Consider the following 17,268-nt stretch of genomic DNA (forward strand, 5'->3'; position numbering starts at 1 on the left):
AAGGCAAAGCATCAAGATATCAACGTTTACTTTCTCCACATGCAAAGAACTCATGCAAAGACACAGTATGTCGCCGTCGTCGCTCTGTGGCTGCGAGCCCCCTGTCGGGTTCAACGGTTCCACAGTAAAAAAAACAAAAAAAAAAACATGCAAGAGCGGTTATGAAATGGAAAGAAACCATGGGGTGGAGTGGTGAAAATGAGTGTTCAACGACTAGGACTCCCTGCATTAAGTGTGCCGTACTGTTGCTGTGCGAGTGCAGTGCTGCTGAGGGCTGGGGCGTGGTGGAGGATCATATGCTGGTAACTCACCGGGGAGATGTAGCCACTGCGGACGTCGTGCTCCCGCTCCAGGGCCGTTCGGAGCTGGACCTCCAGCTCCTGCTTGTGCTGGCTGGAGTCCACCAGCTGCTGGTGGCATCCCTCCAGCTGGGTCTTCAGGTCGTCCACCTGAGGCAGCGGGGGGCAATGGGTCAGTATGGGACCCACAGCACCACACAAGCAGTGTGTTTGATTCCTCCTGAAACATCGTTTGTGGAGGCGTCGCACCACTCCGATAACGTTTCCGAAATGTAGCCCTACACTTGTAACACTGCTTATTTGATGAATACGACGCACTCTGATGATGCTTGGATGTACTGGGTTGCAGCTTCCTGGTTGAATGCACTTATTGTAAGTCGTTTAGGATGAAGGTGTCGGCTTAATACATGTTATGTAATGGTCCTCATAACCTGTATTATATAGACTTAATTTGTTGCACTTTTGTTTTACGTTTGTAATGTGCAGAGAGTTTGAGAAAGATGATGCAGTCGTCTTGAGCTCCAACCCTACTATTCTTTGCGTCAATGGAAACCTATGATTATCGCACATCACTCCGTCCCTTGGACTTTTGCTCCTCGTGAAGTCAAGACACTGCATACAATTTAAATAAGCGACATTTCTTCAAATGTTCTCCATAATTAAACTCTTTCAAGCCTTTGGGAAAAAGTGATCCACCGTGTAGTTGCTCATCCAACAAACGTTGTACAATGTGCGAGTACGGCGGCGTGGGCCTCACCCCTCTCTTGTAGCTCTCCAGCAGTCTCTCCAGCTCCGCCGTGTCCCGGGGCTGCAGCGCCACGGGCAGAGGCACCCTCTTCTCCTCCCGCAGCGGCGTCTGCTCCACCTGCTGCCAGTGCTGCTCGATCACCTCCTCCACCCTCTGCTTCCTCTCCGCCGGCGCAGTGCCGGACACCTCCGGCCCCGCGTGCACCGCCGTCCCGCTCTCACAGTCCATCCTCCCTCCCTCGCCCCCCGAGGGGGCGGCGGCCGCGTCGTACCTCTTCCTCCTCTCCTCCCGCCGCCGGCTCCTCTCGACGTCGGCCATGTCCGCCGAGAGGCCCTCTGCCTCCTGGGCCCGCTGCTGGGCCAGAGCCTGGGCGATGGGTCGGAACTCGGCCCAGTCGAAGGTCTTGGATCGGCCCTCCCGCCGGCGCTCCGCCGCCCGGCTCTTCTTGTGGCCCGAGGCGGCCTCGCGCTCCACGGACGAGGCCTCGGAGGAGGGCGAGTCCTGGGTCACGTCGGGGCGGCCCAGGCCGTCCAGCGGGGTGAAGGCGCCGTGATCCTCTGTCGAGCTGAAAAAGTAAATACAATGATATATAAATTAATAAAAGGTGGATTTCTTCTTCTTCTTGTTTACCCTTGAACTTCTCAATTGAGACCATTCACTGTAGTTTTAGTGATTCCTGAAGGAATAATAAGGACACCGTACAGAGGTACACAAAAGTAATTTGAAAGAAACAATAAGAGAGAAATAAATTATAAAAACAACAGACAGTAATTTGCATCAGGTGGAATAGGCAGTGAAGTCTATTCCACCTGTCACGAGCATAAAAGTTCAAAGCAATCTTTCCTCTGTTGCTATTGGTGCATGGAATGATGAGTGTGAGTGAGAGCGAGTTTGATATGATGGGTACATTGGGAAAATTATGAAATCAACATCAATTAATGATATGTATACCATGACAACATCCCCTGTAGATGTGAGTTTGTGAGTGATGCGTGTGAACAACCTTGCTACGTCGGGGGCTGGGGAGGGATGGACGTTCTTCATGACGGCCTGTATCCAGTTCCTTCGGATCCCTGCGGTCATGGCGGAAAGGGTGTGCACTCCCTCCAGGGTCTGGGGGGGGGGAGGGAAGAGCACAAAAAAGGTTGGCCACCAACAAAACCCCAAAAGACAAGGTTTTACTTTCCACAGCCAAAAGGTATCTTACGTGTATTTGAAAACCATAGTTTCGTTGAGCCTGGTATTCGGTGACGTTGTAGCAGGTAGCCAGCTCGATCTCCCCATCCAGGTCTGAAGCCTGTGGGAGAACAGAGTCAGTCTAAAGTGCTTCATCTCGTCCATGTCTGAAGTCTGTGGTAGTCACCCTAAGGTGGGTCACGTTGAAAGAAACGCAGCTGATTGGAGATCAGCATTGAGGGTCTCACCTCTTCAGCGATCGAGTCCTTGTAGTAGCGCAGGCTGTGGTCTGTCAACACGAACCAATATTTCTTGCACTGGAAAAAGGGAAGTAAGTCAACCAGAGTTCAAAGTCAGAGCTTTGTAAAATCAGGCTGTGGCTCCAAGCAAGTTGGAGCCACAGCAAGTTGGAGCCACAGGTGGTTTATAGGATGTTACGCCACGATAACAGTCACCACCGAATGTTAACCACTGCAGTGTCTGCAGCATGTGACAAATCATAAAGAAATGTGTAAAGATGATCCGGGCCACAACCATATATTTCCAAGTCATTTATACAGGACTGCTTGGGCCACAGGTAGTAACACAGATTCTTCAGGCCTGCGGCTGAGACTCAACGCTTGAACTCCTCTTAAGGAGTCTGAAATGTTTGGAGGGTTCAAACGACGTGAGCAAAAGCTATCACTTGAAAAAGTAAATATGTTTACCGTGTTTATTTCCCCTCAGCCTCCATCTGGGGATGTTTTCCCTCAGAATATTGACTACGCCCAATAAAAGTCAGACATTCTTTTCATTGGACCTTTTCATTTAACAGGACTTAAGCATTAAATTTAAATTAAGCATTAAGGATATAAGCGATTGGATTATATTGATGATGCCTCTCATATTGGGGGTAGGGCCCTTTAACACAGCACGTGTGTCCTGGTCGTTGACCTACCTGGCTGGGCTCCTCCAGCTTCACCATCCAGCCCTTCTTGAAGTTCAGCAGATCCGGCTGGAAGAGAAAGAGAAGAGAGGGAGGCATGTTCACAATGAGTGTGAGCAAAGGAATCTGGATGCAAAATTGTGCCATGCAGATAAGATATGCAAAAGGCACACAGTGTTGACTTTGGAAGCATGGGCAAATTAACACCAACTCACACTCGTCGTTATCAAAGGGATTCTTACCGTGGCATTTTAATACAGCAATAAGAAGCGGGCAGAGTGCAAATAGCCTTATAAACAGTGCAGATTGCAGAGCGGCTTTTAGGCAGTTAAATATGTTAACGTTACCACAAGTAAACGTGACACATCGCTACTCAACACCTCAGCCCATGTGTAGGGAAACCTCATGCACACCTAGTTGTGGTTAGAAGTTGACCGCACCAATGGGTTAGAAGTTTCATTAAGTGTGAGGACATGGAGGCCAGGGGCGACTTCTGATTGCATTGCTGTTGTTGTTCTGCACCGCTCTAGCTGTGATTGCACAATCAAGTGCAGTAATTGTATTGTAGAAGCCTGCTGTGACCCCACACAGCGGATGAAAACACACTGACACACACACACATACACACAAACGTGAAATGTGACTGGAGAAAGCAGTGGTAAGTTGTGAGGTGCATGGCCAACCACCCACACTCTCTGCCACCGCCAACAGCGGTCCATGATGGAACACCACACGCAATACACACGGCAGAGGCTGGATGCAACAAGCCCACACACACACACACACCCACACACACACACACACACACGCAAACTAAACGTAGCAGGGAGGTAACCTGAACAGAGGCAGGAGAAGGGGGGCCAGGACTGGCCTGGAAGATGGGAGGAATGGCCTAAGACATCCGCACACTTTCACAAGCACACCAAGGCAAGGGAAGAAGAATTAGTCCCTACAGGATTCTTTGAGACTTTAAAGTAACACACAAGTTAAACAAGAACCCGATTATTGCCTAAACATGACCACATGGTGATGAATCAAAACATTTTGGCACTGGTGATAAACAGGCCTTCGGATATACACACCAGGGACAAACGATGACAGGGTCGCTCGGACGCACAGGCAGTGTCACAACCTGCGTCACGTGATATTTGTTTGGCCGTTCTCACTTTAGAAAAGAGAAACAAACCTAAACAGGCATTATATGATTATGCCAGGAGCCAGACTTTAATCCGTAGCCTTATAAGAATGTGGCTGGTCTGCCCCTCGGCACTACAATGCCAGGAAAACAACTCCCCACACTTTTAGGTAAAGCAACCCCTGAAGGTTATCGGGGCCTGCTGAGCTGCTCTTGAAGTCTGGCCGCCTAATTCTGTTACCCAACCTCTGCAGCGCTGGCACTGTCCCAGGCCTCCTTACCTGCTAGTCTCAGCATTAGCACAGAGAGCCCATTGTCTGAGGAGAATAACAACACTTCACGCACACCAGCGTATACAAATCACATAATGCTATAATACCAGGGTAGAGAGCGCGCAGCATGTATAAATATATCCTGAACCTGAGACTGCAATGTTTTGAGCACCCATTACTGATCATGGGCACTAATACTGACAATCAAATGATGATCTTTCTGTCATAACCCGAGCAGGAAAAGGGAACCAAAAAATGGAACAAAACTGAAGATGGAAAAAAAGCGCTACATCCATGATCTCCGTGGCATAACCTTAACAAAACCGGAAGACACTTCTGACACTTCAGTTACTGGGGAGGATGAAAGAAAAATTGTCTCTGAAATTTTGCGTTTTCTCATGTTTGTAATATACCGTCACCGGTATCAAACAGCTAAACAGATAGAACTCAGTCCCCTCACCTCAACATGAATGAACAGAATAGACCCTTCTCATCATTACCGGTGGGAATGCCCAGGGGAAATCAGGAAATCCCCTGTGCACACTGAGACAGACGCCGGTGCGAGCCAGAGGACCCTGTGAGAGCGAGGAACAGGTTGACAGAGGTCAGGAGGTCACTCACCGTCATGACCGACTCTGTAGTTCTGCGATCCAGTGACTTGGCTCTCCTCAGAGGAGGGCGCGTGGAGGGGAAGTCCAGGTCCTGCTCCTGCACCACACATCAAACACAGTAATGATAACCCTTCCTAAGGAAACTGCTGCGCGTGTGGAGGATAAACCAAGAGACACATGCCAAGATGGAGCCATGATGGACGCCCCTACGTTTCTCTGAGGTCCTGCTCAGAGCCAAATGTACACAGGGTTTAATGTTTGGGGTTATACAGGGGTAATACAGTGCATGGGGACTGCTAAATGTCAGCACTACACCATCTCTGTGGGAGGGTGCAATGTGGCAGTGAACCATGGAGAGGGAAAACAAACAGAACATGCTGACAAAACATTGCCGCCGGCTTTCCCAGTTTCACCTGCGAGGAGGAGATGTCGAGAGCAATATCCAGCCTGGAAAAATTCCAGCATGCGTGTTTGTGTGTGTGTTGACCGGGCATGAAAACTAGTACGGGCAGATATTCAGCACTCATCTGTGGCACTTTATTGTGTGGAGCGAGGAGACGCACAATAAAAAGCGCCAAGAAAGACTGGGCGATAAATCAGTGCCACGGTGTGCCTTTCAACACTACATAAGCCTAATGTGGAACTGAAAAATGATTACGTTATGTTGTCATAAGGATCACAAGTTTATCCAAAACACTAAATTTGTTCTTTGAAATGCATGCTAATCTGATTAGACCTCATGGTACATTTAGTCATTTTCCCTTTTGTCATAGGGGACTAGGAAGCAAGGAAAAAGTTTGAAATCTCCAGCCTAAGATTTTTTTCAAACGGGAAAATTGTGACACAATCTATCCTCATCCTCCATCTGTTGCAGCTGAAAAGTGCCTTTTTTTAAGGATCACGTAAAGCTCAGATATTTTCAGCCCCCCCCCCCCCCCCCCCAAACATATTTAGATATTTTTCTAATTGTCATCTCCATCATTTTCTTTTGCCTGGAAGCAGAGAGGGCCAAGAGAGGGTGGGAAAAGGGAAGTGGAAACCCCAGGGGTTTACCACCACAGGATGGGACATAACTGAAAATGAATAGTAGCACGCAGCCATGACCTCTGTGGCCTAACCCAAACATAACCAGAAGACACTGGGGAGGATGAAGGAAAACCCCCAAATGAGGAATTACAGTAGTGGACGTAATGGTTACACACAAAATTTTGCAGCATGGTCCTTCTGACATTTCAATACTCCCATTTCTTACTTTGATGAAAGCACGCACACGCACATGCACACACACACACACACACACCTACCTATCTTGTAGAATTAACGTCTGCCTGTTACGGAGGCTTCAGATTTACCTCATGTAAAGATGAGCAGGGCCGCACTCTCTCCCTATCCTGCCTCCCCATCATGTCTTTACTCAACCATAACTATTACTGAATTCTCATCAAGGCTAAACACCTCTTTAACCAAGAGAAACCTCATCATCACTCAATCATCACTCAACGAGTCAAAACAGCTGGACAATCTGTCAAAAGGACGAAGACAATACTGTCAGCCAGGAGTAGACACACAGACACCCGGGTGTACCTGTCTGTGGAAGCGTCTGTTCTCGTGGCGGCCCTGCCTCGCCGCGCCGCGCCCGACCTCCGCCTCCTCCACCTCCATCTTCTCTGCGTTCTCCAGCTCCAGGGCCTCCAGCTTCTCGATCACGCCGGAGCGACTGGATTACACACACAAAGAACACACGCACACACACACACACACGGTTTGGCATTTGGAATGCAACAGGAGTGTGACGAAACAAAGAAAACGATTGCATCGCGAAAAGGTCAAAATTGTGGGGTCAGATATTCTTAACGATGCTTGATGAACTGTGGGAGGATCACTGGAGGGGTCAGGGTGTGTGCGCGCGTGTCAAATCACGGCACATAAAGAAACCAGCCGTGTTGTCGGCTGAAAACGAGGGAGGCATCTGATTGGCTACAGATAGTTCCTTGTTGAAAAAAATGTATTTGTGAATCCAGTCACGTCAGGAGTCTCAAAAATCCACATATAAATACAGACCAGTACACACACAAATGCAAACAAGTTCAAAAATGAAAAGCGGCTTGTAAATTTAAGTGTAACAGTTTGTATATAAATGTAACAACATCCAAATGCATTTTGATGAAAATTGGAAGTATTTTTTAATTCATATATTTATGGATTTATATTACATTTATTTAAAACAAGACACATTTGTGTGTGGATCAGAAATGTGTTTGTGAAACTTATTTTTGTTTATGGATTTATTTTACATTTATACATACCGATATCCATGTGTGTTTGCATTGAAATGTATTTGTGAGAAGAGAGTAATTTATATATAAATCACAAAATACATTTGTGAATCCTTCTCTGTGCATTCATTATTAATGAGACTGTTCTGACCCCATAGCCCTGGACTTCCCCCCCGCCACCTGTGCCTGGATAAAAGATTTTCTTACAAATCGACCGCAGTCTGTTAAAATTGGCACCCACAGCTCCTCCACCCTCATGCTCAGTACGGGTTCTCCACAAAGCTGCGTGCTGAGCCCACTCCTGTATGCCACCAACCCACATGACTGTACTCCCACCCACCCCACCAACACAATAGTCAAATTCGCGGATGATACGACTGTGGTGGGGCTCATAACCAGAGGAGACGAGTCGGCCTATAGGGATGAGGTGCAGTGGCTGGTGGAGTGGTGTGCTGCAAACAACCTGACCCTTAACACAAAAAAAACAAAGGAGGTAATAATGGATTTCAGGAGACACAGAGCTGACCCCGCCCCTCTCCACATAAATGGTGACTGTGCGGAGAGAGTCTCCACCTTCAAGTTCCTGGGAACTCACATCTATTTCTTGTATAGGCAACTGTACAATGACAATAAAGGCTTATCTTATCTCTTATCTTATCTTCTGGCTCACAGAAAAACAATGACATCACTTCCTGAGCATACAGCCGTGTGTTTAAAGCCAGAGGAAGGATGAAGAGCAGTGGAAAGCGTTGAACTCCCTCGAATTCCAGCTCTCGCTTACCGCTGCCCCCTCTGGATGACACTGCTAAAGGAACTGTCCTTAAAAGGTAATGAGCCAGATTGGGAAGGGGACAGGTGGACAAGTGTGTGCTTGAGAGAGAAATATTGTGGTCCCGTGTCTGTGAATGTGCAGAAGGAATGGTGTGCATCCAACAGGATATTCCTTACCACTGAACAGGCCCGAAAAGGACCAACTATTCCTTCACGGCATTTTCTTTTTCCTTCATGGCAATTATTTTCCATTTGCCACACACACACACTTCAAGAGGAAAGCGATGAGCCCCTTGTTGGAAAATCTGCTTCCTTTAGAGTGTGTGACCTTTGACCTCATGTAGAATAGTGCCAGAAGGGATGATCGCCTAATGGGAAGAAGCTGGCCAGTGTGTTTATATCGTGTGTTTACACAGTATATACTGTACCTTGTACTGTCCGTACAGTGAGCCGTTTATAAAGTTCATGTATACAGTAACTCTACAGTGTACCGGTAAGACAGTGTGTGTATACAAAATTCATTCAGTGGTTTTATACAGTGTGTTTCAAGTTTGCATACTATCAATTGGAAAGCTAATAAAAATCTGAAATGGACAGGGAGGGAGAGCATAGAATTTACATTAGCACATCTCTTAAGAAGAGCTGGCGAGCCAAGGGGATGATTCAAAGCAGAGACTGACGTTTTCGCCTCAACCCACGTCTCGGTTCTCGTAAACCACGTAAAACATTTTTGGAAAAAACCTCCTTCCATTCCCGTGCTGAACGCACGCATCGCGAGGCTCCTGCACGGTAACAGTTTGTGTGTATGTCTTTAAAAGGATAAGGTCCTATCAGTAGCTCACGTCGTCTGGTAGACTGAAGCCAGCGTTTCCGGGAGCAGGAAGTAACACTAGCCTTGTTGACCGGGCTAAAGGGGCTTGGAGATTAACTCGTTTACCTGAGAGAAGCTCTGGTGTTTTTCAACTCGCCGACCCTCTTGTGCAGTTTTTACTGCTTCCATAAAGTTGAATAATAAATACATCGAGGATGGCTCGGTTTCAAACCTTCTTAATCCATATATAGGTGTCCCAACTATGAACTATGATCCGAGTAAAGATGTGGTGACCTGTAGAAAATGTGACAATGGTTTCAATTTGGAACCTACTACTCACTCCAAATAAGAAAAACTGCAAACGCAACTAATGAACGGAGAATAGTGACAATATATCAATTTAATAAAAACGTTTGACGATATATTAATAGCTTAAAACAAAACAGAACAAATGAACATCATAACTTTCACAACATGTTCCGTATGCAGGTGAGTGGCTCCTCCCTTTACAGTTAGCTTGTTCCTTTAGCTCATCATTTTGAGGCGATGTTGCCGTGGCCTGAAGCATTCCTGGGAGGGTGAGCAGCCAATCCCAAGGAGCTGCTCCACCCCAAGGACACCACAATATACATTGAAAAACCACCACTATATCGATATCGGTCATTATTTAACCCCCCCCAATATCGGTATCGGCATCAGCCCCTAAAACCCAGCCCCTGGTCCGGCTCTACTGACCTCTCCGGGCTGAGGACCGACGGTCTCTGGTGGCGATCGGGGCTCCTCGCGCGGCTCCTCTTCTCCGCCTTGCGGGCCTCAGCCTCCAGGCGGCGGGCGCGGGGCGTGTCGTGGTGGAGGCCGCCGTGGGGGTAGGCGCCGCGCTGGGCGGCCGGGTGGCTGTCGTTGCTGGTGACGGTGCTGCCGCTGGCGTCCGAGTCCAGGGAGCTGAGGGAGCCGCTGATGTGCGAGCCGTTGGACAGCAGGGAGCTGCCCGAGGGGAAGGGGTCGCTGGCCACCGGGGACAGGCAGCGGGGCACGCCGCCCAGGCTGGAGCAGGAGCCCGTCGGGGAGAGCAGGTCCCCGCCGGGCCCCGCCGCCGAGCACGTCTGCGGGGCGGCGACGGCGCGGTCCACCTCGTCCCCGTTCAGCGAGCCGGCGTCTGAGCTGACGTCTCCTAAGATTCAAGATTCAAGGTGGCTTATTGTCATGGGCACAACACTTACAGAAGCAGTCGCTGGCAATGAAATTCTTGAGTCTCAGGCTCCTCCAACAGTTCAATATAGGGGAAAAAGTACAAGAGAAGCACAAGTAAAGAGAGCTTAGACCTAAATAAACACAAATTAATAAATATACTACAATACTGGACATGAAAGATTTTGAATCAAATACAAATATAATAACTAATGTATAAATAGACGCAGCATAAAGGAGTGAAATGTAAACACAAGTGGACACGCCCACTGGTGATGTCAGAAGAGGCAGATTTTCCGAACGGCATGTATCGGCTAATCACACTCGCACCTGGTGGTATAATGGGTCCGCATGCTTAAAAGGTGACATTATTATTACCATAGAGTGGCTAGAGTTTGTCGTTACTAGAAAAGTGTGGCAATAAAAAAAAATGGGTTTCCCCTCCAGACCTGCAGGGGACGGAAGGGCCCCCAGTGGGGAGAGGTCGGCAGCAGGCCACACGGTGGCTCCTTCCACCTCTCTCTGGCTCAGCTCCTCCTGCCAGATGATGGAGCTGGAGTCGGGGCCCTGGTCCGCCTCGGGGATCCCGGAGCCCGTCACGGCCACCTTGGCTGGTCCCGGCTCCTGGGAACAAACATCAGCATTCCCGTCATTGTCGGAAAAAAAAATGGCAGCTCTGTGCATGTGTGCCCTTTTTGCAAACAGTTTGAAAGAGGCAGTCGGGAGAGGGTTGAGACAACTCCCAGCATCAAATAAATGTGGCCGTAAAAGTGATGACAACGATTTAAAACCCACCTTTTCAAGATCGCTTTCAACACATAACCTCCTCCCTTTCTCCTTTTAACTATTCCTAGTGTTATATATCTAGTTCAGTTTTTAAGCTACCTATTTTTATCCTATAACTTATAAACGTTATTATTAAATGATTGTTTAATGTGCTCACTCTGTTACGCGACTTTGAGTATTTAGAAAAGCACTATATAAGCTGAATGTATTATTTTTATCATCATCATTTTTTGAATCTTTCAACTTTTTCTGCCACCCGAGCACACATCACCAGTCCACGACCCATCGGCGCTCGTACCAGGGTAGTTGCAGGCTCCACCTTGCGCTTCTTCTTCTGGTTCTGCTTGTTGGTCTTGGGGTACACCACCAGCTGTTCACTCCACCTGTCATCAAGCACACCAAAGAGAAGCTCAAACACAGGATCAAGTTCCACTCCAAACTGCACCAGTACATCAGTGTGTTTGGACCGGGACCTAGACTATGACTCAAGCAATAAAAACAAGTCCTGATATCAGGACTTGTTTTTAAATGCAACATGCGAGTTCATTGCCGTTTTTTGTAAATTCGGTATCATTTCACTTTAACTCAATAACCCATATTAATTGGAAATTGTGACATCCATGTTATTTTTGTTAATGTAGACATATATTTCAATTTGGTGACTTGACCTAAATTTTGGTGACTCTAGACTCGACCTTGAGAATCGGTGACACGCACACACACTAATAGAGGACTACCCCCCCTTACCACATACCCATTGATGATCTCCTTGTTCTCCCCCCTGATGAAGTACTCCTGCTCGGGGGTGATGATGCACAGCGCGTTCTTCTGGCCCGTCTTGGGCTCTGCGTCGATCACGTCCGTGCACAGGTTCATGTTGACCGTGCCCTGGGGCAGGGTGCTGCGCTGGGGAGGGAGGAAGGGGGAACAACATCCTTCAGCATGGAGGTGTGGTAGCCCCGAGCACTCATTGCCGGCCGACATCGTGAGAACTGTTTTGAAATGAACCTTTGATGCATCTCTCCAAGATGTACGGTTGCTCCTCTTCCCAAAACATCTGACTCATTGACAATGGCAATACGCCATTGAAATCCAAAGTGAATCAAAAGAGGCTTTGTGTGATGGCGGTCACAACATAAAATGTGGGTGGGGGGGGGGGGAGGGGTCATCTTGAGGGTCTTACAATATCTTCTGGACAAACGTTCTTAACATGGAAGGGCCCAGTGGGAAACAGACCACGAACCCTGACAGTGTTAATGCCATGTTTTAACAGTTGAGCTAGACAGGAACAGCATTATTGAAGGCCATTTGGTCGGTTAATGCAACGATTTTTCCAAACCAAAAACTCATTTGGTTGGGGATAACTAATAAGGAGTATTTCCAAGCCCTGGTTCAATGTGTGTCTTAACAACTCTGAAGTCTGCCAGCCACCCTCTACTTTAAAACGAACCTCTACTATACCCCCTCAAGTTAAGTCCCCATGGCAACAGCCTGGATCCTTTCAACTACAGGGCTTACCAAGTGAATAGGGGGAGGGCTGTGTTGTCTGCTGTCGTTTTCTTTTTGATAAACGTTGTCTATATATATATATATATATATATATATATATAAGTGCTGTCAAGCAATTAAAATATTTAATCGCGATTAATCGCATTAATGTTAGTTAACTTGCGATTAATCACAATTTTTTTTGTACTCTAAATATCCCTTGATTTCGTGCTGCTAGCTTTTTAGTGAGATCAGAGTGTGTTGAGAAGGACAGTAATAAAATATATTTGGTAAGATGGATATAGCTTGCCCATATGCTATTTTTAGTTGCCCCGGGCAAGCAAGCAACTGGTGTGTTGACCAGTATCAACCCCTGTAATACAAGTTGCACTGGGGATTGAAGATCAGAACTAACCCCAGAGCTGTTAGAGCACACCAGACCAAGTCAGTACCATTCAAGATCCACCTGAAGACGAACTAAACCAAGGGCAGACAAAGGAGCTCCTCAAGCCCAAACAGAAGTCCAGAAGAGAACCATGGAGCTCACGTTCCTCCTCTTGGTGGCCTTCATCGTCTCCAGCGGCCAGTGCCAAGATACGGAGCCCATCAGGGAACCCTTATTGCCTGTCTGCCCGTCCTTCTGCCAGCACGACATCTGCTCTCAGCTCTTCAGAGAGGTGTCCGCCATGAAGGAGCGTCTGGCGGTCATGGAGAGCACACCTCCCCCGGTGCCTCGGGTGGCCTTCACCGCCGTGCTGGGCCACACCCTCAGCCCAGTCGCCATTGACATCCCGGTAAAGTACCCGCGGATCATCACCAACATTGGCAATGGCTACAACTCGGCCACGGGCACCTTCACTGCCCCGGTGCCCGGCACGTACTACTTCAGCTACACCATGTTCAACAACAATTGGAGTAAACCCAACTCGGTGATGTCGCTGATGAAGAACAGCCAGAAGATTGTTTCCACTTGGGACACAACGGGGGAGGACCTCGAGGACAGTGCCACCAACGCCGCCGTGCTGCAGCTGGATGCCGGAGACAACGTCTACACCCAGCTCTACGCCAACCGCATGCTATATGACGACGTTGGCCCTACCGGCCTCTACAACACCTTCAGTGGCTTCCTGCTCTTCCCTCTGTAAAATGTCTGTCTGCCATTTTGTGAGTTTTGATGTTGATTTGCGAGTGCAATGGTGGTTGAATGGAGTGGTTGGCTGGATTAGCGTTTTTTGCTGACAAATTTTACATTTTGGCTTTGTATAAAAGTAACAAAAAACTTTAATACAAATTAAATAATATCTACAATGTTTGACATTAATTCTGTGTGGTGTGAGTTTTTTGAAGATAAATAGAAGGGGAGAGAGGGCTTACAAACGAGATGTGGTTGGTCTTGTTAACTGGATAGGTGGTGCCGGGGGTTTTGAATCAAATGCCTCTCCTGTTAGGAGTGATGGGGGTTTATAGTTCTTCTTTTCCTTCTCCTTAAAATTTTGTATGGACTGGTATTCATTCACAAATAATAATGGGTGTGTGAATAAATGTGTAATAGATATAAATTAAATACTTTAATTTATATTTACGCGTGTCTGTTTGGAGGACAATTGGTGTGGTCATTGGAACTTCAGGAGAGTTTGGTTGGAAGTTCACCAATGAAAACATTGGCCCAGTTTACTCGGGATATGCTAAAAGGCTTAATGTTAAAACTGCTTGATGAGGCAAATAATTATTTGATTCTGACGAAAAAATAAATAAATCCAACATCTACGGCCCATAGGATTTAGCAAAGGAAAGGAAAATGTAAAAACTCTTGATTTTTTTAAAATGGTAAAATACACAAAAAAAACTGAGATCAATGTGGCTAAATGACCTTCAAGAAAGTCAGACAGAGATGAAATTCATACCATTCACATTCCACCATGAGGACATGACGAGAATAGCAAGTCTAAAGGAAGTGGGAAATATTCAAAAAGTCAAAAGGGGTCAAATTAGAGTCAAAGACTGCCTAGTTTCTTAAATGGTTAACTATTTTTCCTCCAAAGTGAATTAAAGCTGGTTAAGAATTCTAGAAGGTTTGGTAACGATTAGATTGAAAAAAAAAATATCTGAGAATGTCCTGTGGCGAGCTAGAATAATGGAACTCACTTTGATTCAAAGACTTGGGACAGAAAAAAACTCCTGCGTCTATCTTGACAGGCAATGAGTGATGCAATGAATGAATGTACGAATGAGTGATCGGGAAGCCCGAGACTGAACCAAAGATACTTCTCTGCAACTTCTGTCGAGTTATTTGAAATGACGGCAGATATTGGTCCGGCTCCTGGGAATGCAACTTTTTGGCTCGTTTGGCGAAAAACAGGAGCGAAAACAGAAGTAAAACGTGAAAACTCATCCTTTTATACAGTCATTAGATGAATATAAGGAGATGCTATGATGTTGATTCAAATTCAAAATAAAATCATTAAAGGGGTGAAAGAAATTAGACAATATCCTGATACAAAGACATCTGTAGAAAATCTAATAGGGTCATATTTCGGGGTAAACAAGAGTTTTAGGATGAAATAACTTAGACAATGTCCCCTTTTGATAATGAATTGAACCAAATGGGCTTAAAAAAGCTTCATGGCCTTTAAGTGATTCAAAGAAATCTGAAAACAATCTCAAGGATACCCCACAGTATGCCCCTACACCCTGCTGAATATGTGCAGTATTTAATTGTTTTTCATGTGCAGTACATAGACAAATGTGTATAATATGAATAATGTATACTAACAAATAGGGCTGGGCGATATGACGATATATATCGTGTGACGATACAAAAAACGTCTATCGTTTCATATGATGCTCTATCGTTTATATCGTCTTGCCGCAAATCACACTCTTTATGGTAATATTTTTCGTCATTTGGACGACGCTTTACATTCTTCCACACGGCACGTGAAGGCAAGAGTGAGCGTGAACGTGACAATTCTGAACAGGAGAAGGACTCAGACGACCAGCCAAGACAAAGTGAGCTTGTACCTAAAAGAGGGGCTACTTCTATCGCATGGACGTGGTTTTGGTTTGAAAAGTTGGACACTGACCAGAAAAACGTACTTTGTAAAGTATGCCGCAAACCAGTCCCCTCACCAGACTCAAACACCACCAACCTATTTTACCACCTACGAAAGAATCACGACAAACAGTACGGAGAGAGTCTACGGATGAAATCCAAAAAAATACAGTCGTCGAGTGCTCAAAACAAACCCCAGACCGTGCAAGAAGCTTTTGCCCGCGGCACACCATATGACAAAGATTCCCGACGATGGAAGGAGATAACGGCTGCCATTGCAATTTACATCTGCAAAGACATGGCCCCAATTTACACGGTCGAGAAACAGGGGTTTCGTGAGTTGGTGCGAACACTCGACCCAAGGTACACAATGCCAAGCCGAAAATACTTCACTCGAGTCCAGTTGCCTCATTTATATCAAGAGTGTCGGGCCAAAGTAGAGGAGGAAATCCACAAGGTATTGTACTACGCTATAACAACAGATATGTGGTCGAGCCGAACGACACATCCCTATATGAGCCTGACGATACACTTTGTTCGAGACTGGACACTCTGCAGTCGGTGTTTACAGACAAGCTATTTCCCAGATGACCACACGGGGGAAATTATAGCCAGAGGTCTCAGGGAAGCTCTTGAGTCGTGGGGACTGCGTGAGGATCACCTAGTCTGTGTCACCATGGATAACGCCACAAACCAACCACTATTTTAATTTAAAAATGATATTTTATTGTTACTGTATTTTATAGAGGTGCGCACTAGGGGGTGGGAAAAATCATGACTTGATTGTTTACAAAGTCAGGGGGAGTATTCTGTATTTTAAGCTTTTAAACTGGCTTTTAAATGCTCAGAAACTCAATTGCAGACATAGTTTACCATGTATGGCTGTTACTATAAAAACTCTTATTCTTGCTGAAATATATTTTTACATTGTTTTAGACACTCACCATGGCTAGATGAGGCGGTGACCAAAACATTGTAAGCGTGTCCAGTCATTCAGCCGAAGTGCAAGGATGTTTGTGGCGTTATCCGTGGTGACACAGACTAGGTGATCCTCACGCAGTCCCCACGACTCAAGAGCTTTTTGGTTGGTTTTAATATTTTTGAAAACCAACCAAAAAAGTGTTTTCTATTTACCTTTTTATATTTATACATTCATATTTTATATTTTGTTGCATGCATAATTTGCACAAAGGTTCTAAATAAAAGGAGAAAAATAATCATGAGTAAGTTATCTTTATTTGTAGAGTATATAATTCAAAATGTAATACGAAATAGGCCTTTCCATGTGGTCATTTTATGTAAACTATTTATTTTTCATTGAATTTACAGAAAATGTGCTATATCGTGATATATATCGTTATCGGGATATGAATGACCTATATCGGGATATGATATTTTGGTCATATCGCCCAGCCCTACTAACAAACTAGGAAAATAGGTTCATGCCAATGTATTACATCTGCAGACAGAATGTGTATGTTTTATTCTACCCATTAAAAAATATAAACCTTCTTCGTTTGTGTTTCTACTAAATGATCTCCTTACTTTTAGGTCATTTTAATGCTCCGGTTTTAGCATAATTGCTTTTTTGATGTGAATATTTCTCAAAACCGTTCTTCCCATAAAACGTAGAACAATCAGAAAATGAAATGCAAGCACAAAAGGTTAGTGTCAACCCCTGCCTCAGCTCGCTCTGAGTCCTGTCAGCAGACCCTGCTGCCGCTCCTCCC

At 46.0% G+C, this 17,268-nt stretch overlaps 1 protein-coding gene across 3 annotated transcripts in view; it reads right to left on the reverse strand.

Moving 5' to 3' along the window:
• LOC307090546 (myosin phosphatase Rho interacting protein) overlaps nucleotides 1-17,268 on the reverse strand; it is a 39,658-nt gene that overhangs the window by 12,233 nt on the left and 10,157 nt on the right. For all 3 annotated transcript variants that reach the window (XM_079757254.1, XM_079757252.1, XM_079757253.1), the window contains exons 4-15: nucleotides 11,753-11,904; nucleotides 11,297-11,381; nucleotides 10,662-10,836; nucleotides 9,760-10,195; nucleotides 6,751-6,883; nucleotides 5,177-5,263; nucleotides 3,161-3,217; nucleotides 2,472-2,540; nucleotides 2,255-2,344; nucleotides 2,051-2,160; nucleotides 1,057-1,612; nucleotides 312-449 (exon numbers count right to left, since the gene is read on the reverse strand). In XM_079757254.1, the coding sequence (XP_079613380.1) occupies nucleotides 312-449; nucleotides 1,057-1,612; nucleotides 2,051-2,160; nucleotides 2,255-2,344; nucleotides 2,472-2,540; nucleotides 3,161-3,217; nucleotides 5,177-5,263; nucleotides 6,751-6,883; nucleotides 9,760-10,195; nucleotides 10,662-10,836; nucleotides 11,297-11,381; nucleotides 11,753-11,904 (2,088 nt within the window). The remainder of the gene's footprint in view (nucleotides 1-311; nucleotides 450-1,056; nucleotides 1,613-2,050; nucleotides 2,161-2,254; nucleotides 2,345-2,471; nucleotides 2,541-3,160; nucleotides 3,218-5,176; nucleotides 5,264-6,750; nucleotides 6,884-9,759; nucleotides 10,196-10,661; nucleotides 10,837-11,296; nucleotides 11,382-11,752; nucleotides 11,905-17,268) is intronic.

This window comes from Pollachius pollachius, assembly GCF_949987615.1.
Source record: "Pollachius pollachius genome assembly, chromosome: 19".
NCBI lineage: Eukaryota > Metazoa > Chordata > Actinopteri > Gadiformes > Gadidae > Pollachius > Pollachius pollachius.